This window comes from Clavelina lepadiformis, chromosome 7 (assembly GCF_947623445.1).
Source record: "Clavelina lepadiformis chromosome 7, kaClaLepa1.1, whole genome shotgun sequence".
NCBI lineage: Eukaryota > Metazoa > Chordata > Ascidiacea > Aplousobranchia > Clavelinidae > Clavelina > Clavelina lepadiformis.
This window is the reverse complement of record NC_135246.1, coordinates 17,113,313-17,127,594: the sequence shown is the minus strand read 5'-3', so window position 1 is coordinate 17,127,594 and position 14,282 is coordinate 17,113,313. Positions and strand designations below refer to the sequence as shown.

The window sequence follows — 14,282 nt, the reverse complement described above, 5'->3', positions numbered from 1 at the left end:
ATTTGGAGGGACGTGTTATTCAAAGCTGGAATAATACAGTCAGCACATTTGTGAGCAAACAGTTGTTACAGAAGCCTTTCGTCAGCACGTTAACATTTTCACTGCTGACCAAGGTAAAGTGCAAAGCACCTCGCCGCAGCTAGGCTATGTGTGCGAGGAAGGAAGAGATAACGTAAGAATAAAAATGATACTGTCTACAAAGATATCTGGCAAGCGATTTTACGTTTGTTTAACTTTTACTTAAAAGCCGGCGAGCTGCACACACCACTTTCTCCAGTCTGGATACAAACCACCTAATAACATTGTTCATCAAATACTCCCAATGACGGAACGGCAAAAAAATACAACCTAAGTTAATTTCTATCTATCTGGTTTAGAGCATTCTAAAATTTATATTCAACACATTATCTTAGCACGCAACTTAGGTTTTAAACCGAATATTGGCAGGCTGTTGCCATATTGGTGTGTCTGTTGCTATAAAAGTTAATTGTTTTATTGAACAGTACTGCTATAACATATGATTCAACGCAACATTGCTATAAATGTCTAATTAATGAGATGTTTATTCTCTCGTTTATTCTTTGTGCAAAACATAGCTGCACATTGCACAAACATAAAATAGAATGACCCCATCTGATCTTCTATTCACAGATGCCGGAGCTATTTCAGTCTAGAAACTTCTAAACATGAGCCAGCTTAATATAGACACTTGAAAGTTCACAGTTGTTGAAACTGGTATAAGGTTATGTTATTTATAATATAATCAAGGCTTACGTTTACATTAATAGATTAACAACTGGATACCAAACATAATTTAACAACGTCTTAGAAAATTAAATAGCTTGACAAACATGTAAAGAAACTGCTTACTGAATGAACTGATTGAGTTCAGTCAGCTAGTAAGAGAGCTTAAAGAAACAAACATATAAATGTTTTGCTGAATACAGAAATACAACAATTATATTATAAATTGTACATTAACAGTATAATTAACTTGCAGCATCTTGCTGTTAGCCAATGAGCAAGTCGTTTTTTGTCTAAAAATTTGCTCATTAGTTGTTAAACGTAAGATCTTGCTTCTGTAAAATACGTTAAGTAATCGGTCATGAAATGCTGAAACAAGGTAGCATTTTTGGAACGGATCAGTTAATTATTAAAAAATAATCTTTTATAACAATATTAAAGCTTGTGCTTGAAAATCATATTTTTAAGCCTGATGTCACTTCTATAGTAGACATGAAACCAGCCTTATCAATATTACTATAGTAGGCTAACACAACAGTGTTACTGCTTTTTATATTTTAATCAATTTACCTATTCTTGCTAGAGGAAGATAATGTATATATATTTAATATGTTATTTTTGTTTTAGGTGAAATATGTGATATGTATAAAGAAATATATATACATATATATCATATCTTATAGAAGTATCATGAATTCGAGTCCGGTATTCCTACTTTATAGCACATTGTGTTCAATTTTCAATGTTTGGACTATCCTAGCTCTAGCCATAGTGTCCTTTTATCAATGGTGGAAAAAACCTCATCCTAATTTTCCTCCTGGTCCGCGTGGAGTTCCAATACTTGGTGTGCTTCCGTGGTTGGGTGGAAATCCACAAAAAGTGTTTTTCGATTGGGGTCAAAAATATGGTCCAGTCTTGTCAGTAAGAATGGCGGGTGTAGACACTGTGTTTCTCAATACGTACGATGCTATAAATGCGGTAAGAGAATTATAAAATAAAATACTCGTATATAGATATTGAGTAAATAGAAGAGGTATTGAAGGAGATTTAATTGGTAACTTTGCGATATAACAACCTCTAGAGCCTTTATAAAGATAAAGGACTAGCAATGCACATAAAGTGTGCTTACTTGCAGGCATTTGTCAAACAAGGAGACAACTTTTCTGGGAAAACAACAATGGAACTATTTAATGATGTGTTAGGGAACAACGGTGTTGTCTTTGTAGATTTTGATGACAAAATGCGCAACCAAAGAAAATTTGCAATGCAAACTTTGAAAAAGTATGATATATAGAATATCTAAGTATTTTAATAATAAGACTTTTGTATAAATAAGACAAAAGTCATGTTCAACACAGCACCAGAAATATCTGTAAAATTATGAAGGGTGGAAATAGATGTTTGCATGCGTAATGGAAATGTTTATTCATATTCATTATGCCATAAACTAGATTATGGTATAACCAAAGTACAAACTTTCTAATGGTCAGTAACTGGATTGAAAAATAGGTTAGGTATGGGGAAACAAAAAATGGAGAATATTGTCAATGAGGAAGTATGTCACTTTGCAAATTATCTAAAGAGCAAGCTTGGAAAACCTGTAGATCTCCAGGTAATTTACGAAAAGATGAAAATGTGTTTCATCTTAAGTGTGCTTTAGAATGTTGTCATCACACTTTTTAACATTTGTAGTCAGATTATGACAATATGATTGGCAACGTCATCTGCGTAATGACATTTGGACACAGATATGATTACGATGATCCGAAGTTTAAACGAATTTTTGAACTTTTAACAAAATTGTAAGTTGTTTGCTCTAACATATACTTAAGCTAATTCTACGGTTTATGTTTTCCAATTCTGGTCGTTTCCTGTTAAGTGATTTGCTACTTGTGGTGAGTGTCGTAAAATTAACCTGCCTGGGTCATGGCGATGGATGGTATCGTTATAAATAATTTCTGCTATCTTAAGGTTATGTTCAATCCAAGAACTTGTTCACTTACTACAGATTCACAGAAGACGAAAACTTGCTTATCCTCCTCATGTACTTCTACAAATACTTACGTTACATACCACCATTCAGAGGAGTTCATCAAAGCTATGCTAAGCGTGAAAACACAATTGCCGGTAGGTGAGTCTCATACCTGATTTCAAGCATCAGGGGATGTGAAGTTGAGGTTTTCATTACCCTGGGCCATCGACACTAATGAGAGCAGGACGGCCAGTTCTTCTCTCTCGATTGCCTTTTGCCTCCTGCATTATGTCTGGTAGGCATTCCTTAACCTAGGTATTTTAGCCTGGGTGGTGGTGAGAGAGCTTGTTTCGAAATCTCCCTGGTGTGGGATATGAACCTGGATCTAATGATTACCCGGCCAGTGCTTTAACCACCCGGAAATGGGGTTTCTTTGGCCATGACCGGCTGAAATATTAATATCTTGGAGATGATTTGTTTGCTTGTTACTGTTAATTATGAAATTACCACAAGTTATGGAAGTAATCACTCAGCTTGAATGACGTTCTGAAGAACATATGATAAAATTAGTACACTGAAAATTTTGGAAATATCTTCTGATGAAATCGAAATCGTATAAAGAAAATGTTCTTGATTCAGGCGCATTATGAAAAATTCAGTAAAACTGTTGACATTTGCCTTGATTCAGATGTGATCAAGCCAATTATAGAGGAACACAAAAGAAACTTCCAAGCTGATTGCATCAGTGACTACATCGATGCGTTTCTGTACGAGCAGAAATATGGAAAAGAAAAAGATTTCTTCACGGTAAAATTTTGTGATAATATTTCAATACTGCCCTGTCAATCAAGACAGGGCAGTAAGCACGTTAAGTAAGAACAAAATTAAACGTTTTAAAAGATTTTCTCAAATATGTCTCTTCTATTTAAAACCAAAATACTTTCCAAAAAGTATTTTCCATCAAAAATATTTGTCATTCCCTATGTCTGCAAAAAAAATTATTTTATCATAAAAAATGACTTCAAGATACAATTTTTATATGGTGTTGCATTCCATTCTTTGTCATATATACTCATAACTGTATTTTTACGATTGATGCATGGATTTCAACTTCTTAACAGTAACTCCGGCCGATTATCAGGCTGGTGTTAGTAGTTATCAGATTAATTACCTAAATTGGTATTGTACTGTTATACTGTAGCTGATTCAACTATAATCACTACTTAGAGTGCCAATTTCCTTCGCCTATAATGACATTCGTTTATTTTGGTGATTCTTTTTCAGAGGTTGCTTTAGCTGTGACTATAAGCAACTTCTACTGTATTTAAGTTCGGAAGTAAAACGTGGCAGCAATGTTAAGATTTAGTTTGAAAATGATTATTTTGGGAAAATTGTATTATCAGTTGACAAAAACACAAAAAAAATTAAATTTTTTTCAACACCAGCTTTAATTTACATAGGAGCAAGTGTATAATTGTTTTTTTTTCAGATTTTCCACAAAGTCATCTCTTTGGGTTTTTCATCTTTGATAGCCTGACATATCTTTTACACAGGACGATCAACTATGCGTTTCGCTTCGTGATATATTCGTAGCAGGAACAGAAACTACAAGTCTTACTTTGGGTTGGCTCTTTCTTGGTCTGTTGAACTATCCCGATTATCACAGGAAGGTGATGGCGGAAGTGGACAAAGTGTTAGGTTGACAACCCTTGCCATATTTTTTTAAATTCAAATTCTTTTCTATATGATTTTTTCCACGCCGTACCAGTTTGTCGAGCTGTATTGTGCTCCGAAATCTAGTATCAAAACGACGTTAAAATATTATATTTAAAGGCAATGGCACTGTGCCTTCCATGGCCTATAGACCTGACATGCCAGTAACTTGTGCTTTCATACAAGAAGTGATGAGATATTGCACAATTATACCGAATGCGCTTACTCACAAAACGACACAAGACACCACTTTGTACGGCTTCACATTGCCAAAGGGAACAGCAGTAAGTCAGCAAACAATAAAATACCCATATCATCTGATACAGTAGTAGAAAACAATCTTTACAGGAGATTTTACCATTTACTGGCATAGAAAGCCAATACTATTCCTTTTTTTCTTGAGGTGACACCGAATATATACGCTGCTGGATTTGATCCAGTTATTTGGCCAAGTCCCCATACGTTCAGTCCAGATCGTCATATCGATGAGAGGGGAAAGTTTGTTTACTCACCGAAAGTCATTCCGTTTGGAATGGGGGGGCGCGGCTGCATAGGTGAAAGTCTTGCCAGAACTGAGATTTTCTTAATATTTGTGGGAATATTGCAGAGATTTACAATCACTTCCGGTTGTTCAACTCTTCCAACTATTCGCAACGGAAATCTTGGAATTTTCTACGGCCCCAAACCCTACAAAGTGAGACTTGAGCTTCGCTGAAATCTGTGCTATCGACAATGCTACGCCGTTCTATAATGACATATACTCGAAATTGTGTGTCTGGTGTGTCAGTTACGGTTGTGCTCTTTCAATGTAAAACAATTTGTGTGATTTCTTGTTGCATCGATAAATCTGGTGTTTACGGTAAAAGCCAGTTGAACATTTTTACAGTACCGGTAGTTGCTTTGTTACAAAAACAATTGAATCTACATTTTGTGCATACCTTGAGGGGGGTAAGATAATCAAAACACAGTGCGCTGCAGATCTCGCAGAAGCAGTAATGAAATGACACTTCAATGAAGTTTGAGCCAAATTGTATATTTTAACATGATGGGCTACTTGATGTGGACAAAGTGTAGGATTGTGATTGCAGTCTACACACAATGACTGTGCGCTGTCATGACAGGTTGAGCCAAACCAAGAAAATCTTTATCTCAAGAAACGGTAGTCTGCTTATCGGTCTGATAACGTAAGACTACTGTCACTTGAAAACAGATAACATATTTATGCAGATATGTAATCTCCCTGAAACTTCCCGGTAGCCTATATGGGTATACTTGATTAACTTTTCAATTTTATAGCTAATTTGTTACTGCATAGACGCTGTTTCGCGTCTACCTAAAAAATGACGTCCGACTTGATATGTGAGTTTGCTGTTTTGATGGAATGTATTTTTCTCTACCCAAAAAAATGAAGTTTTATTGCATGCGCTGTGGATCTTGTTTCACAACATTTTAATTGATTTAGAGCTGTTGTATGTGAAGGAATTAAGACGTTAGAATATTTAATTAATGAGCAAATTTTAAATCAAAGCAGTAATTTGTTTGTAGTCTTCTGATTGGCTAACAACAATATATCGCGATCTAGTCCGCAAGAATTCTCTTTTGTCGATTCGTTTATGTGCCACATAATTGTTTTTATTTGTTTCTTTATTATCTTCTCACCTGCATCAATAGAAGCGTGTACAGTATTTCTGAACTTGACACGCAACCCCTTTTGAAAGCTTAATGAAGTCGGATCAGATTAGATAAGAATTGAGAACCCAACAAAATATACAATACCATTATAAGCAATGTTCCCTCTAAGCTGCGCGCGTGCGCAAATGCGCACTGCTGACACGGTCTCCGCGCACAAGAAAAAAATCCAACCTGAATTGAAAATAAAATAAACGCATAATAATGGCCACAGTGCGCACGTGGCTCGTCTGATGTTGCTCACAGTGGTCCAAGGGACCGCTCAGGAAGTTAGTGCGTTTGCTCAGACTCGTGAAAAATTAGAGGGAACATTGATTATAAGTTAAGTTAATATTTCAAACTAATGCTAGACCCACAATTATAGAGAGACCTTTCGGCCTACCAGTTACAAAAAAATTAATATTTTTTCTGTAATTTTCATACTACAATTAAGTACACGTTTACTTATGTTGAGTACTTGTTACTTATCACCTGGCCTGTTAGTTGTACTCGAGTTATAAAATTAATACTTGCATACAGCTCTGCTCAAACCTAAAAAGGCCACATAAGCCTAACTATCTTCAAAACCGATTTTAATCGACTCATGACGTATAACCATGCGTCGATCAATAATTAATTAATCCAGCATGTGTACGGCAAGTACCTTTTGATAAAGCACTTTGATACGATGATGGTGTTGGAGATTTTGAATCGGATTAAGAAAATTACACGTCAGTCTGTTTATTTATTAACTTGTAAATTTTCAACACTCATTACAAAACTATTTCGGATATTTACTGCAAATATTGCAGATCGTTTTTTCAAATTTTCAAAATAAAAGACTGAAACCAGTTACGGGATTGAAACGTCAACACCAGCGCCACTCAAGTCTTCAGCTTCGGACCAAGGGGGTAACCTTTCAGCAGGGCTTTCGAGGCGGAGCCCCGGGGTGGTGCATTTTCAACAGAGCTGGAGCCGGAGCTCTACGAGAAATTCAAATTGAGCTGGAGCAAGTTGTTTGAAAAATAGCTCCGTCTCCGATGTATTTCATGAGATGCTATGCTACTACTATTGGCTGAATTCACATAATTTAACAGCAACCCTTCACAAAATTAAGAATTGTTGCCTCTCTGGCGCCACCTTTTATAACTAACCACGTTGCTGGGGATTTGACAGCAGAGCAGTCACGTGTTCATAGCTGCAACCGATGGTAAATGAAATGTTTTGTGTTCATTGATTGTGTTGTTTTGTTTTTGATTATTTTGAAACGCTAGATATTCCAAATTGAACGTTCATCCTTAAACCTCAGTTCTTGACGTAATGGAGCCGGAGCTGGAGCCGGAGCAGTGGTATCAATGAGCTCCGTATCTAGAGCTGGAGCTAATTTATGATAAAAGAGATCTCCGGAGCTGGAGCTGGAGTAATTTAACATTTACGCCTGCTCCAAACCCTGACTTTCAACACTACCATCTATTGGACAGCATTGGCATCTTTTCCGTACATCATTGTCGATGTACAAGAGAAGTTTCCATCTTGCAACGAGCAGTATTGTCATCACATCTTCCAAAGATTATCATTGGTGTGCATTATTGCTGTACAAACTCGGGGTAATCAACAATGCCCTTTCTTAGTGCTATTGCCACTAGAAACCGGGCTCTTGCCTGGGATGGGGTTTCTTTTCCCATCCACTGATGAACAGCATTGAAGCAATTTTCATTCATCAGTTGCTTGAACACACCACCTGCTCGTCTGCTTAATTTTAGCTTTTTCGACTTATGTTTTGTAGATTTAACTAAGTATAGGTTTAGTGGCCGTGCTAGTTGTTACCAGCAAATATTAATGTTATTTCTCTTGAGCACGTTTTAAGCCTTTTCGGCTTTGTCACTTTTTTCTGTTCATTGGCGCGTATTAGTAACAACTGGCTTGATTCTTTGTCCCCAACGCGCTTTTAACGAAAACTAAAATGAATGAATGATTGATTGATTGATTGATTGATTGAATTGTATGTGTTCGACTCGTGACATAAATTTAAAGTTTTTAGGTCAGTTGACGGTTATTTGTATTTTCTAGAGCAGCCCCATGAAAGTCGTTGTAAATTGCGTTTGGTTTGTCGTCTTGTTTCTAAAGTCAACTGATAAAATCAATTCTATTTTGCAACTGTTAATATGACCTAATTCTAGCAGGTTATAACATAAACTGATATACTAATCACTATAGTCAACAAGTATTTGAAATAATAGGCCCACTGCGTTGACTTTATTGAAAATTCGTTAAGCATGCAAGTTCAAGGAATGTTTCAATCGAAGCAAGTCACACAGGGCAGTCGTAGTATAGTTTCCACGGTTAATTGTTTTTCAAATGATAACAACGACATTGTTTCATCAAATCCAGTAGCACAGCCATACAGCTATCCTGTGTGTTTGCATGTATGTGTCGTTTCCTAGTAGGCCTTATTTTAGAATTATTTATGGTCAACGACGTTCAAGAATTATTTTGTACGACTTGGGACTGTAAAATATTCCAAGATGGCCCTCCATCATTGACGGAAGATCAGCAGAACCTGACGCTACAGTAAATCTCTTCAGAATTCCCACAAATAACAAGAACACTTCCATCCTGGCAAGATGTTCACCAGTACACGCCCGTGATCCGAGCGAGAAAGGAATGACTTTTGACGAATAAAGAAACTTTCCGTCTTGGTCGATATGACGACCTGGGTTGAACTGTCGTGGGTTTTGCCACGTAAGTGGATCGAAGTGGGCTGCGTAGATGTTGGGCTGCACCTGACAAAAAATAAAATCTTAAGCTTTAACTTGCTAACCACAAGCCATTACCATCAGTGCAACACAATAATAAACACCAGTTGCTCTGCTTTTTCGTGTTGGTTACTCACGTTTGTCCCCTTTGGTAAAGTGAAGCCGTATAAGTTAGTGTCCTTTGTTGTTTTATGAGTAACTGAGTTCGGTACAATGGGACAATATCTCATCACCTCCTGTATATAGGCACAGGTGATTGGCATGTTCGATCTGTGAGCCATTGTAGGATCCGAGCTTCCTATAAAAGACTGATTAAGAAAACGCAATAAATAGTTTTAATCGCTCTAAATGACAACAACTGATTCTCAAAATTATATTTCAACAACCTTTAAAACGTTTTATGTCGCTAAGCTGCACCACCGTGAGTAGCCATGCACAAACAACATTCATTACATTACATTACATTACATTACATATAATCATGAAATAAATCAGGCGTTAAACACCAAAAAATGTCATAAAATCTTTGTTTGTTTTACTATATACAGTGAATTTACTAAAAGACTGATTGCTCGAAAAATCCTGCACGGGGCTCTCTGAAATTTTGCATGTCAATTTAGTATGATTTGGTCAAGCCTTCCATTAAATGCCATCAAAAAACCATGATTCAAATTTTTTAACAGAGGCGCAAAATAATCACTAGAATTTGTGGCCTAAAAAACCTAATTTTAGCTACTCTCATGCTAATTTTTAGCCTAATTCTGCACGCGACCCGGGACATTGAATCACGCCAACTGCTAGGGTAATTCCCAGACTAGAAAAAACACCAAACTTGGTGCCGTCTGATAGGTCTAAATAGGTTTTTTAAAGCCCTACGTAGGACGTCCAACAAAAACATAGAGATCTTAGTTTTAAGTGTTTGACGCCCCGCCTGAAATATTACTTCAATTGTTGAATAGTAAATTTGTGCAAAATGCACCTCTCTCTGAAAGCTAATAAAATCTATTTTTTGTGAGTATCACAAGCCGAAAATTTTTTAAAATATCAACTCGTTTTTAACTGGTTTATGTAAGCATTCAATGTAGCAGATACCTAAGACTTCGTCCACTTCTGCAACAATCTTTTCCTGATACTCCGGATAATTCAACAATCCCAGAAATAACCAAGCCAATGTACTACTTGAGGTATCAGTCCCAGCTTCAAATAAATCACGACATGTAATGCTTAGCTGCTTGTCCTGTAAAAGAAGATTTTTGACTTCAGTAAAATGTACCTTTGCAACTTTATGGTGAATGAAAATAAGTCAAACCCACTGTGAAGTATTCCTTTTCTTTTCCATATTTCTGCTCGTACAGAAACGCATCGATGTAGTCTCTGATGCAATCAGGTTGAAAGTTCTTCTTGTGTTCTTCTATCAACGTTTGCATTGCATCTGTTGGCGTAGTAACAACAAACATAAGTTATATATCTTAGAATTATAACTTACTAGAATTTGTCATCATCAAATCTTTTGTTTTAGCACAGTGGCTCCCAACCTAGTCCGTAAACCATTACACATAAAACATTTGAACCTTTTCGTTTGATTTGTAATATTTGCGGGTGGTAATACAGAGTCGTTGCTTATACTGTACTATAACAAATCTTTCGTCAAATCGTTATAAGCTTCTTAAACTTTATGCTGTCTTGCACTACTTTTGCAGCAGAAACCTTCATTTGCGTGTTATGCAGTATGCATAATACATTTGGCCATGCAACACTTATTATTGTGGATAAGCATGATCATATTATGACGATTCACGTTTTTCAACGATTAAGCTATTTCAGTATCCCATTTCAAACTTTGTCTAGCTTGCTGATTTAGACCACTGTAAATACATTGGCAAAATGTCAAATCAAGCAAAAAATCATGTTTATGTAATTAATCTTTTATAATTGATTAAAATAAAGTCATCTAGAGTTCATCATACCATTCGTGCATCCCCTATATAACCTTTCCACCGACCCAAAGGTGCATTAAGTAATACAAACACTTACTTAAGATGGCGTGTTCAGTGTTTGTAAATCTTTCTTTCACTCCCTTGAATGGTGGAATAAAATGAAGGTAATTGTAGAAGAAAAACAGAAGTATGAGAAAACTTTCATCGGCAACATAACTGTAACGTGTTTGAAATAACATTTCGTTTAGTTGAATTTGACATTTCAAAGCATTCAGGTTTTTTATATTGCTTTTTCACCCGATAACAAATGCAATATTAATCTCTTTACGAGAAATAAATGTTGCAGAAATTCACAGTTGAATGTAATTTTCTATGGTATAAAATGCATTCTGACATCATTGTCGGTCGCTTCACAGCATAGTTTTAAGCACTACATAAAATTGGAAAATTTATTTTAAGCTTTACAAAGCTTGATGAAGATCATCATCCAGAACAGTCATATATAAAATGACTTTCAATTTAACAAGAAAACTTTAAAATCGCAAAGTAAAAGGAGCGCAAAACAGGCCAGGATGCCCAAATCTATTCGAAGATCGTTCTAGTGTGGGTTTTGCGATACAATTTTGGTCTCTTAAAGTGGTTAATTGTATTTGCTATGTGTGAACACTGCTGATGCAAATCGCTGCACAGATTGTCATTACTCACACAATACAACCAAACATCCTTTGATTAAAGGTTAAAAGCTTACTGGTTTTGTAAAAGTTGAAATATGTTCTTGAACTGCGGGTCGTCGTAGTCAAATCTTCTTCCAAATGCAGTAACGCAAATGACATTGGCAGTCATATTGTTATAGTTCACCTGTGAACGAAAACGATACTATTGGGCATATTTCAGATAAATAATTAATTTAACTTTTCCGTAAACGTAAACAAACATGGTGACGTATTCTTCTGAAAAGTCAATTACCGCGAGGTCGATAGGTTTTCCAACGTTGGTTTCGAGATAACTTGCAAAGTGACACATTTCCTCATTGATGATATTTTCCATTTCTTTTTTTCCCATTCCTAATCTAGTGATCGTTTATTTGTTCGACATAATAGTCGTTATTTTCCTTTTCATATATATTTTAATCTTCGATTTACGGTACGAACTTACTTCCTCAAAGTTTTCATGGCAAATCGTTTTTGAGCGATAATTTTGTTCCCATAATCAGTCATAACTAAGCCATTATTTCCAAGTATGTCGCTTGCCGGTTTCAATGTTGTTCGTCCAGAAAAAATATCACCTTGTTTTACCAAAGCCTGAGCGGAAAGAGTAAAAGACTAAAATGCAGTTTGACGCTAATATTTTTCCTAAGTTACTGTACGTTGGTCACAGTTTTCAGCATTTAAACGATACAGCTAATAAAAGAAAATGAAAATATTAACCAAAAACAGGACAGTAACCTCTAAGTCAGCCAGCTAAAAAATAAGCTTTAAACACGATTTAATTGTGTAACAACTCACCGTATTTATGGCATCAAAAGTATTAAGAAACACAGTGTCTACACCTGCCATTCTTACTGACATCACTGGTCCGTACTTTTGACCCCAATCGAACAACACCTTCTGTGGATCACCACCCAACCATGGAAGTACACCAATTATTGGAAGTCCACGCGGACCAGGAGGAAAACTGCGGTGAGGTTTTTTCCACCATTGATAAAAAGACACTGTTAGTAAAGCCAAGATGGTCCAAACATTTAAAGCTGAGCAGAATATCCAGTAAACTGCTCTGAAATAGTATGACGACATGTCGCACCGAGAAGGCGTCAAAGTGTGTCGAATTCTGTCTTGAACAATCACACGTATCACACGATACGATCTTTTTCTTTTTTTCTAAAGATGCACTTTGGTCGAGCTGAATTTCCACATCATTTGTTAAATTTTAACCTTTTTCTACTAAACTGGATAAATGAAGTAGCAGAAGTTTAATTAGGTTGCTTACATTTGTTTACATTAAGTGGAAGACAAACTTACAATAATCACACAATTGCCTTAACTTTACAATTTAATCACAAGCAGAGGGCGAAAAACCAACAGGATAAAAATTAAGGAAACGCAATAATATATAAACATCATACAACTATAACAGTACGTGGCAGGAATTAAAACAAAATTTTATTACAGACAATTTACCATTTTTCATGAGCTTGTTTATTTTGATCATTATTTTTTTTGTTAAAATAACAAATCTTGCCTCCCTATTCATTGAGTAAAAGTTTAAAGATTTCAAACTCACTTATGTTGATTATCTTGGTTTTAATCAACGATCATATAACGAAATTGATATGGATTGGTTACCTACAAAGGGAATCTTTAAGATACAGGAGTGGCATTAGCCTATTATTTGCATGGTGTGGTATGGGTTATATTGTAGTTTTTTGCTGTTGTTGCTTTTTGGCTAGAACATATTGCAGTGTTCTTTCGAATAGCTTATAGAGGGGAAAAATTGAATATATATACTACTTCTACCTGAGATATGATATTGGTGTAGAAGACTCGCTTTGGCCCGTAAAGTAGGCATTCAACGACTGCACTTTACCATTTATACAGGTCGAATTTTACAATTCACTTGTGTAGGATTGTTTACAAAACATTAAGACTCGAAGTCGGGTTAAAATCAGTGTTAAGAACACAATCTTGTAAATGGGAACGTGCTCTCATTAAATGCCTACTAAATAGGACATGGCAAACCTTCGCTACGATCGACGACCTATTTTTCAGTCAGAAGCAGACAAGCTTAGAAACATGCTTCGCAATATTTTATCCGACCCAAGGATTTTATTTCACTGCAATGCTTTCTGGCCCAAAAGTAATAACAGCTGCAAACTATACGTTTTACAAGAAACCCGCACGATAACCAATCCAAACCAGCAAGCTTATAGTATGTCATCCACTCCCAATTTTCCGTCTTTGACCGAAGGGCGTTTTGGAATTATGTACAGTACTAAGTCTTATAAGGTCATACTTGAACTTCGTTGAAAAATATACAACTGAACTGATCATGTCGAAAATTTGTTTTAATATGCAATAGCTTCCAACTGGTGGAGTGGTGGTATGAAATATTTTTAGAGGTATCACTGAATACTCTCTGGCCTATACTTGCTTATAATATGCAAACCAATAAATACTTTTAAAGAATAGGGTAAAGCATTGTACAGCATGATGATCAGGTGAAAATTGTTTATTATGGTGTTTCAATTTTAGCTGTGAAACTTGTTCATTTGCTGAGCTAGAATATTAGAGCGGTGCAGATGGAGTGGTTCTGTCGCTCGACGACCAAGGAAAAGACAAGTTCTCTCGCGACGAAGCCTAGCAGGTTGGATGCTCTCAAAGATTGTAAATTTGTCCAATGTCGCAGTACGAAGGACGCCGTATATGAAAGTGCAAGTTGTTTTAGTAGGTGCGACATCAGGCAGGTATACAGCAATGAACAGTGGAGTAAATTAGG

The 14,282-nt window shown here is 36.1% G+C and overlaps 2 protein-coding genes across 2 annotated transcripts; one reads left to right on the top strand and one right to left on the bottom strand.

The window, feature by feature from the left end:
- The first annotated feature begins 1,377 nt into the window (after window positions 1–1,377).
- LOC143466086 (cytochrome P450 2B1-like) lies at window positions 1,378–6,067 on the top strand. The gene is made up of 9 exons (XM_076964692.1): window positions 1,378–1,722; window positions 1,880–2,025; window positions 2,254–2,356; window positions 2,437–2,546; window positions 2,753–2,871; window positions 3,405–3,523; window positions 4,270–4,414; window positions 4,550–4,713; window positions 4,833–6,067. The coding sequence occupies exons 1-9, from the start codon at window positions 1,435–1,437 to the stop codon at window positions 5,142–5,144; spliced, it is 1,506 nt and encodes a 501-aa protein (XP_076820807.1). The 5' UTR covers window positions 1,378–1,434; the 3' UTR covers window positions 5,145–6,067.
- Window positions 6,068–8,324: 2,257 nt separating this feature from the next.
- Window positions 8,325–12,634, bottom strand: LOC143466087 (cytochrome P450 2B1-like). Its single transcript, XM_076964693.1, has 9 exons — window positions 12,296–12,634; window positions 11,946–12,091; window positions 11,757–11,859; window positions 11,539–11,648; window positions 10,888–11,006; window positions 10,167–10,285; window positions 9,946–10,090; window positions 8,991–9,151; window positions 8,325–8,880 (listed from the first exon to the last, which is right to left on the bottom strand). Exons 1-9 carry the CDS (start codon window positions 12,581–12,583, stop codon window positions 8,569–8,571), a joined length of 1,503 nt encoding a protein of 500 aa, XP_076820808.1. The 5' UTR covers window positions 12,584–12,634; the 3' UTR covers window positions 8,325–8,568.
- Window positions 12,635–14,282: the final 1,648 nt, after the last annotated feature.

What these genes read in the sequence shown, in the direction of transcription:
- LOC143466086 (XM_076964692.1), top strand. Translation starts at nt 1,435, where the DNA reads ATGAATTCGAGTCCGGTATTCCTACTTTATAGCACATTGTGTTCAATT. An exon ending in CGTACGATGCTATAAATGCG is followed by an intron (nt 1,723 to 1,879) that starts GTAAGAGAATTA and finishes GCTTACTTGCAG; the next exon opens with GCATTTGTCAAACAAGGAGA. An exon ending in GAAAACCTGTAGATCTCCAG is followed by an intron (nt 2,357 to 2,436) that starts GTAATTTACGAA and finishes TAACATTTGTAG; the next exon opens with TCAGATTATGACAATATGAT.
- LOC143466087 (XM_076964693.1), bottom strand. Translation starts at nt 12,583, where the DNA reads ATGTCGTCATACTATTTCAGAGCAGTTTACTGGATATTCTGCTCAGCT. An exon ending in AGAAGTGGACGAAGTCTTAG is followed by an intron (nt 9,152 to 9,945) that starts GTATCTGCTACA and finishes AGTCTTTTATAG; the next exon opens with GAAGCTCGGATCCTACAATG. An exon ending in CTTTACCAAAGGGGACAAAC is followed by an intron (nt 8,881 to 8,990) that starts GTGAGTAACCAA and finishes ATTTTTTGTCAG; the next exon opens with GTGCAGCCCAACATCTACGC.